The sequence below is a fragment of the Phoenix dactylifera genome, chromosome 1 (genome assembly GCF_051530095.1).
Source record: "Phoenix dactylifera cultivar Ajwa chromosome 1, Ajwa_hap1_PhDact_Kaust_v1.1, whole genome shotgun sequence".
Lineage (NCBI taxonomy): Eukaryota > Viridiplantae > Streptophyta > Magnoliopsida > Arecales > Arecaceae > Phoenix > Phoenix dactylifera.
In genome coordinates, this window is record NC_143190.1 from 17,269,620 (window position 1) to 17,292,994 (window position 23,375).

Here is a 23,375-nt window from a genome sequence, read left to right on the forward strand (position 1 = left end):
AGTAGGAAAATATGAGATATGATGTTAGCTTTTTTATGAGAAATTTATAGGCAAAGGGAAAAAAGAATTATTCCAACATTAAATTTTAAGACAATATAGACCTTTGCTCCTGCAATTCTTATACAAGGCCCACAATTTGGCATCATGAAGCAATGAGTCTGGACATTTGTTTTTAGGATTATCCAAACGGCTAAACCGGCCGCTAGTTGCATCTCAAAGTTCCTGCTCCAGAGCATACAATATTTTGAACTAACTCAAAGGTGCATGTGACCAACAAAGATGGTAAATAAAGGGTATAAAATAGTCATTTCTGTACAATCTAGTGAATCCAGATGAGATAATGGGCCAACTATGAATAACAAAATAGACGAGAAATTATTCTTACCTCAAAAATGAACTCCAAAGAAATCACATGAAAAAAAAAAAAGAGAGACACAGAAACGAGAGGGAGCTTTTTTTGTTTTATATTTAATCTGTCATGGTGAAGATTGGCTTATCCAGGCAACAAATTACAATAGCTGCACAGCTTGTGCTTCGTATTCGTCAAAATCCATTGTAACAGATAAAATAGGATAGGATTACTGACATGGGGAATGACATTGTAATTCCTCGCTCATATAATGGTAAAAAAGGCCAATTATATTAGTCCGAATTGCTCGAACTGCCCGCTATCTAACAAACCCACAATTTCCAATTGCCACATCCGACGATATCCACCAAGACGTGATCAAAGCTGAATGGTTCTCAAATTTCAATATCACCACCGGAGCTAGCAGAGTCATCATCGCTGCCCTCGCTATCACTGCTGCTGCTCCCACTTCCGCTACCACTGCCACTGCTGCCACTTTCACTGCTGCTGCTGGAGCTGGAGGTCTCCTGCTGTTGCTTCTCCTCCGCTGCATTCACCTGAGCTCGCAGAGCTTCAGCAGCATTGGGCCCCTCATCTGCTTCATCACTTACATCCACATCTGCAATCTCATCATCAGTTTCATTCTGATTTGGAATGTTGATATCAAACCCAATGGCCGCTGTCTGTCCTCCAGCACTCGTCTTATTTGGTGTCCCTCTGTCATCATCGCCAAGTATATCCAGGTTCTCCTCTGGTTCATAAGATTTTGGATCAGGGGACATCGATGATGAATTTGGAGGAATCGATTGATAGCTGGTGCTCTTATTTGTGGGTTTTGGACCTGTGACAATGATCAATGCCAACAGAATGAAGTGTGATGTGATTAGAAAATGTCAATATACTATAAAAAAGGATAGAACTACAATAAGCCAAAGTTATATATAGGCCTTAAAATGCAAAAAATTTCACTACTGCATCACAACTGCATTTCAGAGTGGTACTGCACCGATTTACTACCAGACACCGAGTTGGGCTCCCCACTCCTTTAGAGTCTACCCATCATCAGCTGGCTGTCCCCTTACCATTATATTGATGTTTTATGTTTCAGTAAGTGTTCTTTTGCAAGAATAGTCCCACACCTGTTAGCAACATCTAAACCATGAAATTACCCAGACAATGACTGTTTTTTTTTCCATGTGAATCATATTGTCTTATCTAAAGTAACTTTTCAATATGCATAGAATATAGAAGATAATATCACGAAACCAGAAGAAGTCAGAGCACAGGAGAGACAAGTTGTGGTCTGAAAAATGAAGTCAACTTTAAATGCACCTTCGCATGAAGAAAATAACAAAATTATATAAACCAGGAGATGCTAATGTTACTTAATTGAAAAGCCTGATGAATTTGATACAACAGTACAAAACTGAGCACATTAAACAACTGATAATGCTCAAATAGTAGATCTCTAGACCTTTATATAAGTTGTTAAGAAAAGAAAGTACTGTAAATTATGTCTTTGGTAAAAGATATAAGAATGATGTACCTTAAGAAAACACATAACAGGCGCCCATGATGAATGTTTTTTTTTTCTTTTTAAAGAAACCTCAGGATGAAGACTTTACAGAAAGTAAGGGAAATGCGATTAAATCAATGCAAAACAGGAAGACTAACTTTTTGTAAATATTGTCATCCATGCCAAGGTAATTAGTGGTTACGACAAAACTCTTAATAGAATCAGATAGGAGAAAGAAATGAAAACATTAACAACTGGATATATCACGGTTGGCAAAACCATCCCAAACCACCCGGTTTGAGACGTCCCAAGCTGTACCGACGAGTTACCGGGACAATTCTGGCAAAGAAACCGAAACACCGTCGCTGGAGGAGGAGGAGAAGGAAAGAGAAGAAAAGAGAGAGCAAGCAGGAGAGAAGGGGGAGGGAGGCCGGTGGAGCGCCAGCGCTGGTGCGGGTAGCGGACGTCGTGGCTGAACCCTTGTTTCATTTGAAACAGGGGTATGACCGTAAAAAATTTTGCAATTTTTAAGTAAAGTCAGCAAGTCGGTTGAAATAAGGGTCCGGCCGTAAAATTTTTTGCAACATTTAAGTGAAGTCGACAAGGTTCGGCTACGACCTTCGCCACCCGCACCAGTGCCAGCCTCCGCCGCCCTCCCTCCCTCACCTTCACCCTCCCCCACTCGCTCTCTCTCTTTTCCTCCTCCACAGTCTCCTGTGTCGGTACAGGCCTAGCACAACATGGCATGGCGCAGGCATGTATCAACTCGTGCCTTCGGGCAAGTGGTACGATGCCCGGTACCGGCACAGTAGACCCTGGGATACATACTGTATCAGCAGCTACTAATGACATAAAAATGCTTTTGGCAAGGAAAAGTTGGATATGTTCCTTTCATGTCATAACCACATCAAGTCCCTATCTTGACGACCATCAATATTATCAAGTACCATGTATTCTTCGCCAAACCAAACCTATTCATATTTGTGGAACTAACATGAATTTAAGCAATTGAGTGATTTAGACATTACTTAAGAATATCACTTTCACTTACATATACATTTTGCAACACCTCAGAAATCTATATGATGATTATATATATCAATAGAGCCAATAGGAGTGCTTATCACTAGATAGTCGAGCAAGAATATATATAAGAAGGCAAGCAGCTCCAAATTGGACACAGCTGGTGGAGAAAGCTGCTCAATAAATCTGTGATAGAGCAATTTTTCAAAGTCCAATATTGCAGGGAAAAAAAAATGATGTCAAATGCTCACAAAATAAAGTCTCCTGAAAAAGGTAGATTAGAAGAAAAAGATAACAAAGTGGACAGATGAATTATGCAGACTACATGGTGAGAAGGATAACACAGTAATGCAATGCTTAAAGTAATGTTTCTTTGCAGTGCTTTTTACCTCTTTAGATAAGAAGTGTACAAAGCAGAGCTGAAAGCATTTTGGATGGGAATGGAGGGGTTAACTAAGTTTGCTATGTTTGCTTGCGCAATTTGGATGACTTCATCATAAGAGGACATAAACAAGAACCATGGACAACAGTGTCTGAAGCTTGCTGGCTATTAGAAGATTTCTAAACTAATCAAGGGATTAGTGATAGAACAGAAGTTTGATTACAGAAAATGGACTTCACTGGATGGTGTCTAACAAATTTCAGTACAAAGGTGTTATTCTAAGAAGGAAAAGCCAGTGTCATATGGGTAGTTTGAGGCTACAAAGGTGTGCTAATTGCAGCTATGTTGAAGAAAATGGTTCAAGTGGCATCTGCCAAACTTATTGAAGCATTTGTAACTAAAGGACTCAGCTATGGAATCAAGTTGGGACTTTATAATATTATTGTTGGAACTAAGCTCAATCAGTGTCATAGAGTTCAATATGCACTCAACATCAAGACTTCTTGGTCGTAAGCTCAACTCTTGAGGTTGCACAATCTCTTAGAAAATCTTTCAAAAATGCATGCACTTTCATGTTAGAAGTTCAGGTACCGAAGCAGCACCATAAATTGGCATCTCACGCGATGTTTGTTGAAGATTTAAACTTGGATTGACGATTCCCCAAGTTCACTGTGGTTATTTTATTAATAAATATCTCATCCATCAAAAGATACGCACATGGTGAGCGAGAGAGAGAGAGAGAGAGAGAGAGTAGTATAAAACTACAAGTTGTACCTGGGCTTTCTGGCTCACCAATATCAATGCGTTCTACCTCAACCTGCATTACAAACAAAATAGAAGCATGACAAAAATTAGCTTTGTATGTGTGGTCGATATTTTCTCACAAAAAGGATGTATATTATATGTTAGATATATCTTTGTCCAAAAGCAATAACTGTTAGGATCCTTACTTAATAAGATGTATACCTATTTGATCTTAGAAGCACTAGTTTATATTTATAGAAAGAAGTGGAGAAAAAAGGAGTTACATGAACAAGGATAAAGAACAATAAGCCAAAAATAAGGTATATTTGTCTTTTTCTCTCACTTTTACTAAATATTATTCATAATCATAATCATCTAGCCATTTTCCAACTACTTGTGATTGGTTTTATGGATTCTCATTCACCAAGTATTCTTATGTAGACCCACTTCTGATGTTATTCTAAGTTTCTTCATATCCTTTTTCACAATCTCCATCCATGTTGATTTAGATCTTCCTCTTCTTTCCTTACAAGAGCCTACTCAAAATTTTCGTTGTATATATCCATACTATCTCAATCAATTTTCCATCACTTTTTCTTTAATTTGTGCAACTCCTATATCTCCTATAGCTCCTAAAATTTTCTTAAACCATGCCATCTCAATCAATTTTCCATCGCTGTCTTTAATTTGTCCAGCTCTTATAGCTTTTAATATATTCATTTCTTAATCTATCTTTTCTAGATTTACCATACATTCATCTTAACAATTTCCTTTCTACCACACAATTTATCCATCTATTTCTTTGTTGCCCAAAATAATATTCAATAATATTCAATAGAATTCAATAATAAATTTTCTCTTAAGTCTCTAAGGTATACGATTATCAATATTATTCCAGATGCACCTAGACACTTCACCCAACCAGCTCTATTTCTTTTATATATATCTTCATATATCTCCCCATTATTCTGTATAATAGATTGAAATCAGTCGCTCAGTCGTATTTCTTATTCATCAATCTTGATTAATGTTATATCTTTATTTCCATTCTTACTAAATTTACATTCCATATATTGTGCTTATGTTGTTCTCTGGCGGGACGAGTTAGTACGGGCTTGCGTCGTGCCGTGCCGGGCTTGTACCGACACAGTTGAACAGATGGGGGAGAGGGAGAATGAGAGAGAAAAAGAGAGAGAGTGGGAGAGGGAGGGAGACCGGCGTCAGGCCCTTTTGCGATTTATACGGTTGTTTTCTTATTTCATTCGAAATAGAAGTCGGCCGCTTTTTAATTTCGCAATGCTTAAGTGAAGTCGGCAAGCGAAATTAAAAAGCGGCTGACCTCTATTTCGTTCGAAACAGAGAAACAACCGCGTAAATTGTGAAAGGGCCCTCAGCCGGCCTCCCTCCCTTTCTCCCCCGCTCTCTCTCTTTTCCTTCTCCCTCTCCGCCTCCAACAGATTTTGTTTCCGTTGCTGGAACCATACCGGTGAGTCACCGATACGGCAGAGAACGGCCGAAACCGTCCGGTTCGGGATGGTTCCGACGACGTTGGTTGTAACAATTTTTAAGCCCTTATCCTCTAAAGCGTTCCTCCATATGCCTAATTTAGTATTTATCTAGTTTTCTTTTCATCAACCAATACTAATATCATCCGCAAATAGCATACACGACGGTACATTTTCCTGAATCTTAGCTATGAAAAGTTATAGGCTTAATGCTGATCCTTAATGTAAGTCAACTGTAAATGGGAAAAAAAAACTTGTACTGCTGCAACTCCTAATACTCATTAATGCCCTATCATACATGTTCTCGATTATTTCAATATATACTTATTAGCTATGAAAAGTTGTAGGCTTAATGCTGATCCTTAATTTAAGTCAAGTGTAAATGGAAAAAAAAACTTGTACTGCAGCAACTGCTAACGCTTATTAATGCACTATCATACATGTTCTCGATTATTTCAATATATCGTTTATGTATATCCTTCCTTCTTAAAGCCCACCAAGTAACTTTTCTTGGCACCCTATCATAAGCATTCTCTAAATTAGCAAGACAAGATGAAGACTTTTCTTTTTTCTCTATATTTTTCTATCAATTATCTAAGTGCCTCCATTATCAATTTTTCAAGCATAAATCCAAATTAGTCATTGGAAATAGACGTTATTTTTCTTAATCTGTGCCCAATATCACTTTTTCATAATTCATAGAGTGGAACAATTTTGTACATCATCTTTGTTTTTATAGACAAATACCATCTCAATTTATTAATCAATTTTCTTAATCCATACCATCTTTTCTTAATAAAGTGATGGAAAATTGATTGAGATGGTAAAACTAGAAAAGATAGATTAAGAAATGAATATATTCTAGAAGCTACAGGAGTTGCACAAATTAAAGACAAAGCGAAGGAAAATGGATTGAGATGGTATGGATATGTACAACGAAAATTTGAGAAAGTTCTTGTAAGGAGAGGTACTTTAGTTTGTGTTGAAGGTTGTAATAAAAGAAGAGGAAGATCTAAATTAACATGGATGGAGGTTGTAAAGAAGGATATCTGGTATTGTGAAGAAGGAGATCTGGTATTTTCTTAGTCCTTATAACTTCACTAAATAGATTAGTAAGCTAATCTAACCCAATATCTTCCGTAGTTTTCAGAACCTCGATAGACAATTCAACTGATCCTAATGCCTTTTGCGTTCTTTTCAAAGTTATTTCCTTTTCTCTTTTATGAATTGTACAAATAGAAACTTGAATTCCTCCTAACTGTAGTTTCCAATAAAGATCTCTTTAGTAGAAACTATGTTTAACAATTTTTAATATTATCTCTATTTTTCTTTAATTTTCTCATCTTTCAATGATATCTTATCATCTTCACTTTTAATATGTCTAATTTGATCAGCTCGCTTCTCTAGATTTAGCTATTTTATAAATTTCATCCTTCTTTTGAGCACAATCTATCATATAAAGTATCATACAGTATATATTTAGCCTTACCATCCTTTTCACATCTTTCTTAGCATCATTGCATTTTATGAAACAGTCGACATCTTTTGTATTTTGCCACTGTTTAAAGTAAATCTATTTTTATTAAATATTGTTCATGCCACAGAATTTTCCACAGTTTGCTCTATGTCAGAAGTTGAATACTTCACTGATCAGGTATGAGCTCACAAATCGCTATTCATCATACAGGTGAGGTAACAAGATACTTTCGATTCCTTCAAGCTATCAATTTCTCCAATAGACATAAAAATATATTCAAATGGTTATATATTAAACCTCATGGAAAATTCTCACATATTTTCAGAAAAGTGATGCTTTTCATTTTAAAATTTTCTTTCCCATAATAGAAAATTACTATTTAAGAATTCATAGAATCAGTATAACAGATCATATTGGTTTGGTCGGTTCATAATTTTCATAATAATCAAATGGTTTTAAGGCTAATAGATGACAACATAGCATGTTTATCAGTAAAAAATTCATGCTTTTACACATAATTCATAATAAATTTTCAACACTGATATAGAAATTGCCTCTTCTAAAGGGGAATGCAGCACAGGAACAAATTGTGCCCAGCCAGTAATGACAAATCCTAGGTTTCGATTGGTTTTAGGTTTACTTTATTTATTTTCAATTATTTTTGCTTTTACTTTTAGTATGAGGAGAAGTGAATTGAATATATTATATTTGATTTCCAATTTTCGTTCTTAAATATAGGGCTATACTTCTGGTGGATTTTGTTGAGGTCTTATTTTATAATAGATTAGTGTTTCCAAGTCCTACTCTATGTCTAGCTTGACTTAGAAAAGATTTTAAAACATTAAAAATGTGTTTTGAATTGAACATGATGAATTTCTACACTGGTTTGACAGAGGGATGAATTTTACTGTTTTTCAAATGTCGAAAATATTATGTTTGCTGCTATTACTTATTTCTTCAGGGAGAAAGTCTTATCCAGGCTCGTTATAGAATCCTACTAAGTAGAACTTCTTGTGTCTTTAGCTATGAAAGGGGTTTCAAAGAGGGTATAATTGATCTGATGACAATCAGAAAAAGTTATAGTTTCCTACTGTTTTCCGCAAAAAAAAGCAAACACAAATTCAGATCTAATGTCATCAGCACAGAAACAATAGCAGTCTTCTTCTCACCTCGGGCTTCATCAAGCAACTACTGAATGCTATTAAACTGTGTCAGCTTTGGCAGATGGACAAGGTCAAGCCAAAATCTAATAGCCTATCAACTAAACTTGACAGAGAAAACATAAAGCCAAAATACCATTTAAAGCAGCCAGGTGTTCAGCATTTGACCCTAGTGATCTTCTCCAAACCAAGCATTTTACAAAAGTGATGGTTGAACTGATGCTTCAGCAAAATACTTTCATTTGAATCATAGATATAAGTAAGATGGTTTCCTTCTGGCACTGATAACAGATACTTTAATCTTCAGACTCTGGCGATATCTGAGTTCAACTAAACTAATTTGGCAAGAGTTTTTAGATAGGAATATTATCAGATGCTGAAATTGAACTTTATCAGATGTTAAATTTCAGAAGATAGGAATATTTTAGACATCCATACAGAACATTAGTATATCTCTTAAGTTTTAGTCTGCTCATTCAGAACACGAGCAAGGTGAAGACAAACTCAAACATGAATATTCAAACTAAATTGCACATCAAAAGCTCAGTTTGACCGCACAAGTAGCCACAAGCTAGCTCAAATGGTGGTCAACCCAATGAGGACCAAATCAGATAAATGGGCAGCTGACACAGACAAAAGTAAGCAGGCTGCCTTTTAGAGTTAGATATCAGAAAACAGGAATATATCAATTGCTAACAATTTTTTTAAAAAATATTATGAAATCCTTTCCCAGGTTAGATTTAAGTTGGTGAAGCCTAAATAAACAATCTATGCATAAATAAAAGATGAACTGTGTGGACAATCTTTCTTCTATATTTCCAAGTTTACAAAGAGAATTTGCATCATGTCCCCGGTTGTTTGCTTTCTACCCTTTCATAGAAACAACGATGAGTGATATGCTAAGCATAGACAAAATACTCATCTTCATTTTTTTCTTTCTAGCAGATAAAATACTCATCTTCATTTTTTTCCTTCTAGCAGATAAAATACTCATCTTCATTTTTTTCCTTCTAGCTTAAATTTGGGTTCATTGCATTCTACTGGCTTACAAAGCAGCCTAAAAAACCTTCTCCCATGTCTTTTACTTTATTTGTTGTATCGATGATTTCATTTCAGACAAAAAATTGATACAGCATTGCCATGCATCATCTTCAAAAATGAACATTGCAGACTGATAAATTGATTGGATATAGGATTTTCTTTTTTTGGCAAAAAGTGAAAATGCCACCATCCAGTTCAAACCCAGGACATCTCCCCACAAGAGAGGTATCAAATAAAATTGTTGCTTCCACATGAAGCTCAATAATCACACTTTTGACCTAGTCAATGAATAAAATAATCTGTCAGGTCCTTAACATGTCAAGAAATGAATGATAAAAATTATACACCAACTTGATACACATGGAATTAAGCTAAAAGGTCATGTCATAGTTGCATCTGGTTTGCCTGTTTGGTGCACTCAAGTTTTTATTATTATCATTATCATTAACCAGAGGAAAAATAGGCTACCATCTGCTAGTATTCAGTAAATAATAGCATGAGACTAAGGCCTTTTAAACGACAAGGATGGATCATCTGCAGGCTATACCATAAAGTTAAATTAACTGTTGTCATGGATATTCTTAATGAAAAGCAATACACATGCGTGCATGCATGCAAACATACATAAATGCATGTAGCATGTCTAGTCAGCCAATTATGACATAGACATGAAATCTACAGGTAAAAATGTTTATTCTAATCTTCATCTAAATAATAATAAAAAATAATAATGTAGTTCATATGCTTTCATCATCTTAGGTTCTCATTCTACAACTATATGTAATTCTAGTACAAGCATAATTATAAACAACTAATCAAATAAATGAATCAGCAATTACAAACTTAGTTTCAGAAGTTGAATAGAACTTACAGGCACTGAATGCACTACACTTTTGCTCAATGTCTGCAGTTTCGCAATCTTTCCAAGTGGAGGAGAACGAGACTCTACGCTTGCACCAGTTGAAGCTGCAGATACCATATTAGCTGCAGCAGCGGACTCCCCAGGCAGCCGAACATGCCTCAATCTCTTCACAGCCCGATGTAATCTCTCTAACCGAAATGTCTCCCCATCAAAAAATAAGACCCCATCATTGTCCTTGTAGTCCTCACTGCTGCCTTCAAAGGTCACCTTCGGCTTCCCAGGCTGATTGTTGTGGAATTCCACAGTGACCCTGTTCTCCTTACTCTTATGCAGTGATCCAGCCTGGCTCTTATCAATTGAGGCTGGCTTAAACTCATCTGTAAATTACAGAGAGCCATGAACACAATTTTAATATGTTAGTCTAGAACTAGGTTATGTGGAAGCAACCGTAGAAATCAAGAAGTTCCAGAACTTTATATTGTCTGATAAAATAGAAAATTTGAGACATCTCTGGATGACACTAAAGTGGCCACTCATATGGAAGGCTAAATGAAAACACAATCATAAACCTAAAGAAGACAATCTGGTGATCCACGAGCAGGCATTCCATCAGCATCCAATCATATACCAATCTGACAAGCACCAGCTCTAGAGATAATCAATGTACCATCAAGGAGCATGTGTTGGAAGGCTTTCTTGATACAAGAGCCCTCTAGTGTTGGAACAATCAAGAGTGTACAGCATAAGGAGTTCAAGAAAACTATCAGTACAAGACATTACTCCAAAAAAGTAAGGCCTTTTCCGGTTTTCCCCACACACAAATTAGGAAACCATACAAAACAGCAGGTTGCTCCTTAACAAGTCACTAAATAACAGTAATTATGAAACTGATGGCTCAGAGATTCCCTCAGTTATTCTACTCAGCTTGGAGTATATTGCAGTCCACTTCATAATTTATCCAAGTTTAAAATATGTTCAATTGGGTTCAAACAAGAGTAACTAGTAAGTTACTATGAACATGATTCACCACAGTGCTGATGGCTACCATAGCAAAGATATGCTGCAAAATTCTTGACATCAAAAAAACAAAAGGTCGTACCTTTCTATTCTCTCCATCAGGTTGCATGGAACTGCAAGTTGTTACAAAAGTTTATGCTGGGCTCTTGATAAGTGACTTTAGATTTAAGCATTTGACATGATAAAAAAGTGGACTGAAGATGTGTTATATTTGTAAGAGAGAATAAGAGTTAGTTTGGGTTGCTATTAAGATTATTTGGCCCCAAAGGCTCCTGACTTTTCTACCAAATATAGATGGTTCAGATCTCATGTCTCCCAAAATTAAAAGAAAAAAAAAGAGCTCATATTTTTAAACCTCTTCTCCCTTCCTTTGTTCAGCTTCTCCTCTCTCTACCCCACTGCCACTAGGGCTACCACCACCAAAAAATAAAACAAAAAAATGAAGACCCATCATTATTGCAAAAGTGTAACAGGGCCAAAGGCAGTGTAGGTAGAAAAGCAAGCTAGGAAGAAAACAGGATAAGGTTTGAATGCAAACAAAAGCATTTCCAGCGCTAACAAGTAACCTTCTTGTGATACTGATCCATGCCACCGACATAGACAAGTTTTGTGATCTCTGCAGTTCCAATTGAAGAAGGGACCTTAATTGCATGGTGAAGAATCATAGCAAATTGGTGCCAAAAAGACAAAAACCTTCTTCGCAAAGATGATGGTGTGGGGTAGGAAAACTTCATAGCCCCCAGGCAGATGGCTGAGACATGGTTTTAGGAAGGGTCAAGGAAGATGGTGTTATGGTTGCAATGCTTCCTTGCCCAAGGTGCAATTCATGTTTCTCTATATTCATAGTACATCTGAGCTATTTATGCCCTCTTATTGTCTTCATTTCTGTAATGCATAGAAGCGGTTCATTGAAATTAAGAACTGCGAGTTTTGAGAAGATTCAAAAGCACTGAAAAGTTATAATTCCTAGAGCCTTGAAAAATGAAACTCAATCTCATAGGTATCTTAAATGTCAAATATTAGATTGCAAAGCCAAAAAAAAAAAAAAAAAAAAAGAATGGACATTGACATGTGCAATGCATGTGGTACGGGATAACACAAAGATCACATGCTAGACTGTCCATCTCCATGACAGATGGTCTTGATCGTCTAATATATAGCAGTTAGAGTCCTTCTGAAAGAACACAAGAGTGAGATCTTCCCAACCCAGGAAAGGGGGAAAATCAGAAAAGTTAAAGAGTGAATTATGAAACCAGATCTGCATTTTCTTATTTAAATTATAGAGAATACAAATTTAGTTTCCTATTAAAATTCAAGTTGAATAAGAGAGTATGTCACAATCCTCATTTAAACTATAATAGTTCCCATGAAGAATTTAAGGAGATGACCCAAAGAAAGATACACTTTCTTTTTATGTTTACTCCCCACACAGGGCTTCATGTGAGCGGGAGAGCTTAGTCTCTAAGGCTAGCCTCTGCACCTTTTGCGTGATATATTAGTAGATTTTTTCTTTTCCAAGGGAAATATTGGTAGATATATTATATTGCAAACATCATTTTATAAAATTATATATATATTTTTAAAAAAATCTTGATTACCTCAGCATGAAGCCACTTGTTAAAACTCTAACTTTTGACTTGACTTATTCTTTTCATTCTAATTTTCTCCTAATTGATTTGACTTTGTGTATTGTTTTTGAATTTTAGTCCAAAACTATTGAAATTGGAGCCAAAGCCACTGGACTAAACTAAGTATTTTAAGCAAAACCAAAATTAAAACCAAGTTCTCAAACCTTAGTCATCGCCAGGAACGTGTTATGAAAGGATGGAGAAGAGGATCTTCATAACAACACTGTAATAACATATTGTAAATCCTAAAACATTCGAAAGACTGAATTCTAGTCAAAGAAGAGAAGAGGTGCTTTGGTTTCCCACAAGGTGGAAATCCCTTAAAATTTCTCTTTTAAGTATTTCACCACTAATTAAAAAGTAGTTCTACAATTGGGGCATATCAGAAACAAACAGAAGGAAAGAAAACTTAAAAAATGAACTACCTGAACAAAGGAATATTCCTACTAAAAATATATAAAGAATAATGTGCCTAGTTCTGGGCAGATCCCCCTTCTTAAGAAGACTGATCAAATCCTTATAATAGTGTGTTACCCAACTTCTAAGTGGACTAGGGGTCTGGGAAACTCAAAGTTAGGTAAGAATTCAAAATCTACACGAACTGAACCATATCCATACACAATATACTGCTGCCTTGGGTAGAGTTCTTAATTGGCCAAGCCCAAGTCAACCATATCCAAATTTTTAAATGGGCAACTGACAAACTAGTTCCACAAACGTTATATAAATAAACTCAAGCCCGCGAAGTAGTTTGACTCTGCTCACTAACATCCCGATCTTGCATGTTACAAAAACTTAACGAAATTTGGAAAGGGTGCTAACACCTTAGCATATAATGATTCAAAGCCAATGTCATTTTGTAGATAGTTTGAATTCCATAAATTCATCTATCAAAGTACAAAAAAAAGTATGGGTTATCTAATTCAATGCTAGCAAAGAGTGCAGATACGAAGAACGTGACTAATGGGATGACATATCTTCATGGAGACGAATCTCCCATAAGAATGCCTCATGAACTCAAGCATCTAAATATGGGGCTTAGTCAGGTTTCAAAAGGCATCGGTGTAGTTCTTCACCACCTTAAGAAACAAGAAGAAATACAAACTACTTCACCAATCTGGTTGAATTTGTTCAAACATCATTAAGTAGCAAATACTATCAATTGAAATGCGACTCGCAATGTTGTAAGTATAAGTGCATAAGACCTAAATTTTTTAACCTGTTAAGAGTGGTTTGCTATGTCTGCCTGGAATTATCAGGGGAAACACATCACTGATATCTGAGATGTCATAATCCAGAAAGGTATGTCCATGATACCGTCATTTGACCATTAAAAGAGGAAGCTAAAATATGACAAGTCTGACTAGATAAGACACAAGTGCTATGAGTAATACCTCTTTCCAATATTTGCACCTGGTTCATCTTATCATGTCTTTATTGGACAACTGGTATATTATTCGTTTTCCCTTTTTCTCATCACACCAAGGTTTTTTCCCCGCAAAATTGTAAAACAATCCTCATAGTAGAATAAAAGAGATAATTGTTTTACCAATGTATTTCTTTGTGATAACCATAAATTTATCAAAGGAACCAACATTCCATGACCCTAGAAGTAGACGCAAATTCATGCAGAGCGCAATAGGAGTAGTTGATTCAGGAGAATCCACAGCAAAACAGACTTTTTTATGAGAATTATCTCAGAGTCATACAGTTTGATGCCAAAATTTCACGCAAAATCCAACAAAGATATAATTATTCAAGTTTATAAGAATTCATCTACGAAAAACAATAAACATACATAATTTCCAACAGAATCCTGGCGAGAAAGGAAAAGATAATCAAAAATTGATATCTGTGATTTTTTTTTAAGGGATTCGGATGCGGCAACTCACATCGAAGCGTGCAGAATTTGGTGGAAGAAGGATCTTTGAAGGAGGAGCCCAATCTGATGTTGTACCATCTGTCCAGCTGCGGGGCAGAGCTCGGTTCTCCGTTGTTGCTCGCCATCTCTCCTCTGTTGCAATTGGATATCGTTGAGCTTGCGTTTTCTTCGTTTATGAAGCGAGTCAATTACATGCCGACGGGAACCCGATTTGGTACCTTGGATGCCCAAGAAGGAAAAGGTTATCCCAGGAAGAGAGGGGGATCGGAGGAGAACGAGACCAGAGAGAAAAGGGCATACCTGCCTTGGCGCCGTGGGAGTGGAGGAGGAGAGGGATCGAATGGGAGGAGAGAGATTCGAGCAAATCTAACCCTAAATGGTCGATCTCCCTCTAACTTCTATGGTGAATGAATCCAAATCCTAATCGGCCTGTCAGGTGTCGCTCTTATTGCTTGTTTTTTATTTTTAAACACAAAAACACAATACCGAGAAAAAAAAAGTTTGCTATTGTTTTTACTTTTTATTTTCATATCACTTGTATTATTTTGAAAATAAAATTTTATTATTTCAATATTCCCAAAACAAGAAAATTATGTTATTTACTATTACCACCAGCACCCTTAGTATGACCACATACATACAAAATACTGTGATCGTGTCACCACTAATGCCACCGCTTCCACCATATTGTTGCCGCTATTGTCATCATCATAGCAGCCATCTCTACCATATCATCATCAGCCCCATCACAATTATTTTTATCATCGTTGCCATTGCTATTATCACCTTCGTCACGTTACGTGATACTTTTACCACTATTGTTGTCATCTTCATTATATTTATTGATGGAGAGAATATTAGTCATCCTAACCTCAGACTACCTCGATCTCCTTGGCCTTGGCCTTGACCGAGGTGAATGACTTCAGTTCTAGCCGATGTGTCATGCTGGTTGGTCCAGTCATGGAGTAAAGCCAAAAATTATTGAAGAAGTGGCAATTATGGTCATAGCAACGGTCCATCCAGCTCCGCCATAAATACATAATCAACACCATTAATATCGCAGATATATCACAAAGAGCCTTATCGTGTACTAAGTGAATGAGGTCAGCTACCGCAATGCAATTATCACGCTTTTCGATGAATAAGGTAATCGATACTCACCCCTATCTATATATAGGGTTGACAAGAGGATCCTTAAGTAAGCACGCTCAAACACTCTCTTTCTCTCTCTCTCTCGCACTCTTCCACTCTCATTCTCTTTCTTTTTCACTGTTGTTCTAGATCTCTACTGACTTAAGTATCGGAGGGTCCCCTGCCAGAAACCTTCCGGCAAGTGGACTTCTTGTAGGCCGTGCTCATTTCTTAGAGTGGCAATTTTGGTCCAATAAATCCTAGACACGACTCCATAGCTCTCAGCTGACTAGCCTTTCACTTCGGCAAAGGTTGATCTCACTGTAACTTGGGTGGTGATCGACCTCAACTTGGATTCTAGTAGCAACAGGTTGGCACTAGAGGAAGGGTGTACCGACCCGTACTTGAGAAAAGAGAGAGAGATCAAACTACTTTGCTATCCATCATGAAGTCTTGAAGGAGTCGAGGTGCATCTAGTGTATCACAATGACGAGCTCAACCTGAATCCCATGCCTCCATGTAGAGCCTGCCCCGTGCCCCACAACCAGAGCCGGCCACGCCTATTACTCCTGAGTAGTTCAAAGTACTCGTTCAGCAGGCGCGTGCCTTAACAACTGCAATCCAGGGCCTACAATAGATAATAGCAAACCAGCAGTGACTCGAAAAGCTAGATCCTGCTCAATCAAGCCAAATCATCATGCACGACCTCCAAGTCATCGTCCCAAAAACCCTGGACAATCTAGGCAAAGCCGACATATGCAACCAAGGAGTGTTGGTCGAGAAGAGAGGCACTGTATGCCTAGCCCCCATTCAGATAAAGACTCAACTCCAGGGCATTCTTTCCCTTGCCGGACAGACCATATCTTAAGGAGAGAGGCTAACCTCGATCGAAAGATCAAAGAGATAGGTCACTAGATCAAGGCGCTAAGAGGACAGACTTCGAAGCCCACTAATGACCTCGACTTTACCACAGACCCACCCTTTTTCTAAAGAATAATGGAGGAGCCGATTCTACCTCAGTTCAAAATGCCTCAGGTGGAACCGTATGACGACACCTTGGACCTCCTAAATTACTTGGAGAGCTTCAAAGCTCTCATGATGTTTCATGGTGCAATCGATATTGTGCTATTCCATGCAACTCTCCGCAAAGCAGCTCGATTTCGGTACTCGAGACTTCAACCAAGTTCTATCCATTCTTTCGAGCAGCTCGATCATTTGTTCATGACACACTTTGTCAGCAGCCAAAGGCAGCATTGGGGCTGTGACGCCTTGCTTGACATCAAGCAGAGGAAAAGAGAAACCCTCCATAACTTTCTCAGCCGCTTCAATGCGGCGACATTGGAAGTGCGTGAACTGGATCAATCGGTCACCATGTTGGCATTGAAGGGTGGATTGAGACTGTTCCAATTTCTCTTCTCTTTGGAGAAGCACTTTCCCACAGATTTTGCAGAGATGTTGGCCCAAGCAAAAAAATACGCCAACATGGAGAAAGCTATAGTATCTCGACGAGAGTCAACCAAGGATAGGCCTGAAAAAGGAAGCAAGAGGAGGTGAGATGAAAGGGATGCGCCAAAAAGAGATTCTCGTTGAGACGAAAAAAGTACTTGCTAGATGATAAGCCCACCTCAAAAGTTTGAGAGATATACTCCTCTCAATGCACCAAGGGCCCAAATCCTAATAGAGATAGAAAGCCAAGGATACTTGAGAGTCCCTTGGAGATTGAAGGCACTAGCGAACAAGAGAGATAAGAAGAAGTACTATCGATTTTACCATGACCACGGATATGATATCGACGAGTGCATCTAGTTGAAGGATGAGATCGAAGCACGCATCTGACATGGTCGATTAGATTGGTATGTCAATAATCAGTGTGGTTGGGAGGAACCTGCCTCGGACCAACATCCTTCCGAAGAACCAATTGATAACCGACCAACAGCAGGGGTTATCAATACTATCACAGGAGGCACTGTTGATGGATCTCTAGGCTCGTTACGAGGCCGTGACTAAGGTGCTCAGGAGGAAGATATGTCCCCGAAGAGATAGAGGACAAAGATGTCATCTCTTTCTTCGATGTTGACCTAAAAGGAGTCCAAACTCCTCATAATGATGCTGTTGTTATCTCTTTTACTATTTCAAACTATGATGTAAGAGGAACTCCTGTAGATAATGAAAGTTCATCTGATATGTTATTTTACGATGCCTTCTAAAAAATAAAGTTACCTGCCGAATGGCTAAGAAAGGTCAATTCACCACTAGTCAATTTTTCAAAAGACTCTATTCTCATGGAATATGTAATTAACCTACCTATCACTGCGGGTCAAGAGCCTTGGTAGAGCATGGTGAAACTAGACTTCCTAGTAGTCCGAATCCCTTCTACCTACAATGCGATTTTAGGTTGGCCTCATCCCAATGCCTTTCGAGCTACCAGTCTACCTACCATTTGCTCATGAGATTCTCCACTAGAAATGGAGTCGATGAAGTCTGAGGAGACCAAATGTTAGCTCAGTAGTGCTATATGGTCACGTTCAAAGGAAAGAAGCCTGTGGAGACATTCCCGCAATAAAAAATAGGGATGAATTTTTGAGGACTCAAGAGATGAACTGAAGGAGTAGCGGGGTGAACCGGTCAAAGAATTAGTGCATATCCCTTTGAAGGAGGAGGAACCTGACCGAACTGTTCTGATTGGCTCGCAATTGGACGAGAAAATCAAACAAAGCTCATCAACTTCCTTCTTGTCAATGCCGATGTTTTCGCTTGGTCGACCTCTAACATGCTGGATATAAGTTCTGAGGTGATCATCCATAAGCTCAATGTAAATCCTGCATACCGACCTATGTGGCAAAAGAAGAGGAAACTTTGCATTGGAGTAGCAACAAATCATAGATTAGGAGATTGACAAGCTTTTAGAGGTTGGATTTGTCCGTGAAGTCAATTACCCTAACTGGCTGGCCAATGTTGTATTATGAAAAATGGCGTGTTTGTATTGACTACACTGACTTGAATAAAGCCTATCCCAAAGATAGCTTTCCTCTTTCGAGGATCGATCAGTTCACCTTGGGACATCAACTTATGACTTTTATGGATGCATTCTCCAACTATAATCAAATTCAAATGGCCATCGAGGACGAGGAGGAAATTGTCTTCACCACTAACAAAGGCCTCTATTATTATAAAGTTATACCCTTTGGACTGAAGAATGCAGGGGTAACCTACCAGTGGCTTGTCAACAAATTTTTTAAAGAATAGATCGGCCACAATATAGAAGTCTACATGGATGACATGCTCGTAAAAAGCCGAGTAGCTGAGCAACATATTGACAATATGAAGGAAGCTTTCAAAACCCTCAAAATGTACTACATGAAGCTTAATCCGAGCAAATATGCATTCGATGTCACCTCGAGCAAATTTCTTGGGTCTCTAGTGACACACATGGAATCAAAGCAAACCATGTGTGTACAAAAAGATCAGTGGGAGGGCTATAGTATTCCTCGTATTGTACGTGGATGATATACTCCTAATTAGGAATGATATTCCCATGCTCACATCAGTCAAGTTATGGCTGTCTAAGAAGATCTCCATAAAAGATCTAGGTGAAGCATCTTATATTTTGGGGATTAAGGTTTATAGAGATAGATTTAAGAGGATGCTTGGCCTATCACAGAAAATGTACATAGAAGAAGTGCTGAAGAGGTTCAGCATGGAAAACTCTAAGTGGGGATTGTTATCCCTAAGGCATGGAATAAATCTCTCCAAAAAGATGTGCCCCAAAATATCTGAAGAGATTTAGCGCATGAGTAGGATCCCTTATGCATCGACAATAGGGAGCCTCATGTATGCCATGCTATGTACTCGACCTGAATAGCACATGCTGTGAGTGTCACGAGCAGATATCAGTCAAATCCAGGCAAGGAGCACTAGATAGCTGCAAAAAATATCCTTAAGTACTTGAGAAGGACTAAGGATCTGTTTTTGGTCTTTGGGGGAGGCACAGAGTTAAAGGTAGAAGGATATACTGATTCAGACTTCATGACTGACCCTGATGATGGAAAGTCTACATCAGGATATGTATTCTTATGCAATGGAGGATCGGTAAATTGGAAGAGTTTCAAGCAACCGATTATTGCAGATTCTACCATGGAAGCAGAGTACATTGCTGCATCGGATGCAGCGAAGGAAGCATTCTGGTACAAGAAGTTTGCCGAAGAGCTAGGAGTCATGTCATCAGATGCCATAACCCTTTTCTGTGACAACAATGGTGCCATAGCACTGGCTAAGGAGCCGAGGTCTCACCAGAAGTCCAAGCACATAGAGCGGCGATTTCATCTAATTCGCGACTACCTCGAAAAGAAATATGTAGAGGTGCAGAGAGTAGACTCCACTGATAACGTGGCGGACCCATTCACTAAGCAGTTGAGTCAGAAGAAATTAGAAGTCCATCTTCACAAAATGGGACTTAAATATATGTCTGATTAGCTTTAGTGCAAGTGGAAGATTATTAGAAGTATGCCCTAGAAGCCAATGTGGTTGATGCATATTTGTAATCTGGGGCATAAATTTGTAATTTGATACTTATTAATAAATAAGATTGGGCAATTTATTTTTCATTCATGTTTGTATGTATCCATGAATCGTCCAAAAAATTAATAGATGATGACACATAATTTTAAGGAGTTGAGAATTTGAGGCATGTGTCATTAGGGATTAATTTCTAAATGCTCCTGATCGATGGATCCATCAAGAGGGACGGTGATCGATCCGCTGAGATTAGTGCACAAATCACTTAGTCAGATGGACGAGTCTCGAGTCCACGGTGTAGAGACACTGGAGTGATTATGCAAGTACTTATTAGAGAACAAGGTACTGAGCGTGACTAAAGATAGTAGTCACATGGATGTCTATCCACTTGTCAGTGACTACTTATGCTGCAGTTGTATGACTGGTCCTTTGACCTGCGATGCCTCAGCTATTCACTATGAGGTTGCTGTAGTTTGACGAGCATGTGAACTTGGGCCCTAGTCATTCGGGTCCTTGTAGTGCGAATTGGCTGCAATAGGTTCATTTTGGAATAGAGTTACATCTAGATGGGATCTATCGATCTTGATAGATTAGGAGTGATCCTATGTGACTTATGAGACGGAGTTCGATAAATTCCTGGCCAGGTATTTTGGAAAAAGAGTTTTCCATATCTCGAACTGGAAGTCGTATAAATTTGACATATGACAGATGATGGGGTTTGACGAGATATCCATAACCTCCGTCACGTCGGGATCCATGATAGAGGGACTGTATCATACGCTAACTGCACCAAGAGGTTCAGATATTCCATTCTGTTGGGTTCCCACCACATACTGCTAGGTGTCACTAGTGGATTGTAAGACTCGAAGGCATTCACTTAGTGATCAGTGAACCCTAAGAGTAGAACTGAAATCGTTTCAGCCCACTGAAAGGAGTTTCAGTATATTGAGATGGAGATCTCAATATTTCTCACTACCAGTCAGAATAGAACCTACGAGGTCACACATATAGAGGATTTAATTAGTTAGACTATCATAATTGTGATTTGGAATTATAATAGAAATCAATCATCAATATGATTGGTGATTGAATTAACCTACTAAGTGTTAGTGAGTTAATGGAAGAAGAATTAAGTGGAATTGATTGCAATGGGATTGCAATTGGACTAATTTAATGAGCCAAATCAAATTAGGTTTGACCCAAATTGATTTGGATTCATGATTGGGTCAATTTGATTAAACCAAGGTTTGTGCGGATTTTAAAGACCATATGTCGTTGTAGGATGAATATGACTTAAGTCATGTTCACACTATGCGGACCTTAAAGTCCACATGACGTCGTAGGATGCATGCTCCCAAATCAATTAATTCTCCTAATGAGATTAGGAATCCTAATATGATTAGAAAATTAATCAATTGATTAAATAGACACATGTCATGCATCTATGAGCACAAGGATTGGACACTTAGCATTAATCCAAGGGTGGGTTATAGTCCCATACTCCTAATAAGATTAGGAGGAGCCCTAAACCCAATCTATAAAAGGGTAGCAAGGAAGAAGTTATGAATGAATTCTCTCCTCTTCCTCTCCACGCCTCCTCTTCTTTCTTCCTCCTCCACGGCAGCAAGGGGTCTTCATCCTCCTCTTCTTCCATGGTAGCAAGACAAGGAAGATCCACGTGCAAGGTTCCTCCTTCCTCTTCCTCCATCGCAAGCAAGGTTGAAGAAGAAAGGGTTCTTCTTTAAGGAGGTATGTTGCAGATTTTTATCTTCTAATCTATATGATAGTCATGAGAGGTCTTTGCAAGGAGCTAGCACTTCGGTAAGATCCTATCTCAGAAAATTAGATCCTTGTGTGGATACCTGTAGAGGTCGGACAGTTGTGTGGCTCAAACAGGAACCTAGATAGATCATCAGGCTGCGGTATTCTTCAACTGCAGAATTTTTGAAGATGAGATCTTCAAATTAATTTCTTCTGATTTTAGTTTCAGTTTTATGAATCTTAATCAACCTTCCTCAGATTCTAATCTTCCCTCCCTAATGAATTCAAAGATCTTCTGGATTTGGATCCAGAAAAATTTTTGAATTCTACGATTCGAGGCGCGTTTATGCGATGAACGACGTTCCGTTCGAATTCCGCTGCGAACGTCGCATCGAACGGGGCGTAACTCAGCAGAAACCGAGCATAGGTCCGTAGGGGAGTCTTGATGCCCAACACCTTATGCCATCTGGTGTGGGAGTTGTTGACTGAATGCTCGCTACACGGAGGAATCATTACAAGAGTAAAAGTGCATAATTTATTTATAAATACAAAATAAATAAATAAAAAAATAGCGAAAGAGAAAATAATATTAACCTTGAAAAAGACGATAGTGTGCGAGCCATCGTTGTAAAAATTCGAGTAAACTGGAATATTACAGATAAAGCCCATGAGGTATTAAAGTAAACATCCACAATTCTCAAAATCTTGCAAGATAAGGATGATTTTGAATCAGTGAATAGGTCTTATCTGACCCATTCTTGGAAACTACTAGTTTTAGTAATATTTTGGAAAATCTAAAGCCTTAGCTTGTATATGGTCCAGATATCACCAAGCACCCAAGTATAAATAAACCTTACAACTCTCTAACAGAAACTTAATAACCTCAACTGGAATTGCATCTTGACCTAGGATTTGGGCTGACTTAGTAATTAAAATTTTATGTGCTTTTGAAATTCTTGGCACTTAGGCATTTGAAATTAGATTTTATAAAATAAATTCTTTAGACAGCAGTTTGTGGGTATCTGAGCCGGAAACCCTCACGAGACAAAACTCGTCCACTAGGGCCACCTAGGGGTTTAAAGCCTTATTGCATACGGTAAATGCAATCGCAATTCTTGCGAAAGTGAGTTAGCTTTTATTTTGCTCGAGGACTAGCAAAATGCAGGTTCGGAGGTGTGATAAGTGCTAAATAATACATAAATTATCCTTTTTCTCATAGTACTTATCATAATTTTAATACACATATTTTGTAAATTTAACCATAAAAAATGTGTTACCCCCACCACTGCATTTTAATAAATTATCAAAGGTAATTCAAGTTTGATTTGATTATTTATTGATTGAGCCTTATGTATGCAGATCAAGTCTAATCCAATTGAATA

At 38.0% G+C, this 23,375-nt stretch overlaps 1 protein-coding gene across 1 annotated transcript; it reads right to left on the bottom strand.

Moving 5' to 3' along the window:
• Positions 1 to 431: 431 nt before the first annotated feature.
• LOC103714425 (RNA polymerase II transcription elongation factor) lies at positions 432 to 15,070 on the bottom strand. Its single transcript, XM_008801666.5, has 5 exons — positions 14,887 to 15,070; positions 14,597 to 14,804; positions 10,069 to 10,436; positions 4,045 to 4,087; positions 432 to 1,190 (listed from the first exon to the last, which is right to left on the bottom strand). The coding sequence occupies exons 2-5, from the start codon at positions 14,709 to 14,711 to the stop codon at positions 745 to 747; spliced, it is 972 nt and encodes a 323-aa protein (XP_008799888.3). The 5' UTR covers positions 14,712 to 14,804; positions 14,887 to 15,070; the 3' UTR covers positions 432 to 744.
• Positions 15,071 to 23,375: the final 8,305 nt, after the last annotated feature.

Bases quoted from the DNA above. Each gene is read 5' to 3' on its own strand.
- LOC103714425 (XM_008801666.5), bottom strand. From the start codon at position 14,711: ATGGCGAGCAACAACGGAGAACCGAGCTCTGCCCCGCAGCTGGACAGA. The intron at 10,437-14,596 runs GTGAGTTGCCGC...TGTAATTTACAG, and splicing joins CAAATTCTGCACGCTTCGAT to ATGAGTTTAAGCCAGCCTCA. The intron at 4,088-10,068 runs GTAAGTTCTATT...TTTGTAATGCAG, and splicing joins GTGTAGTGCATTCAGTGCCT to GTTGAGGTAGAACGCATTGA.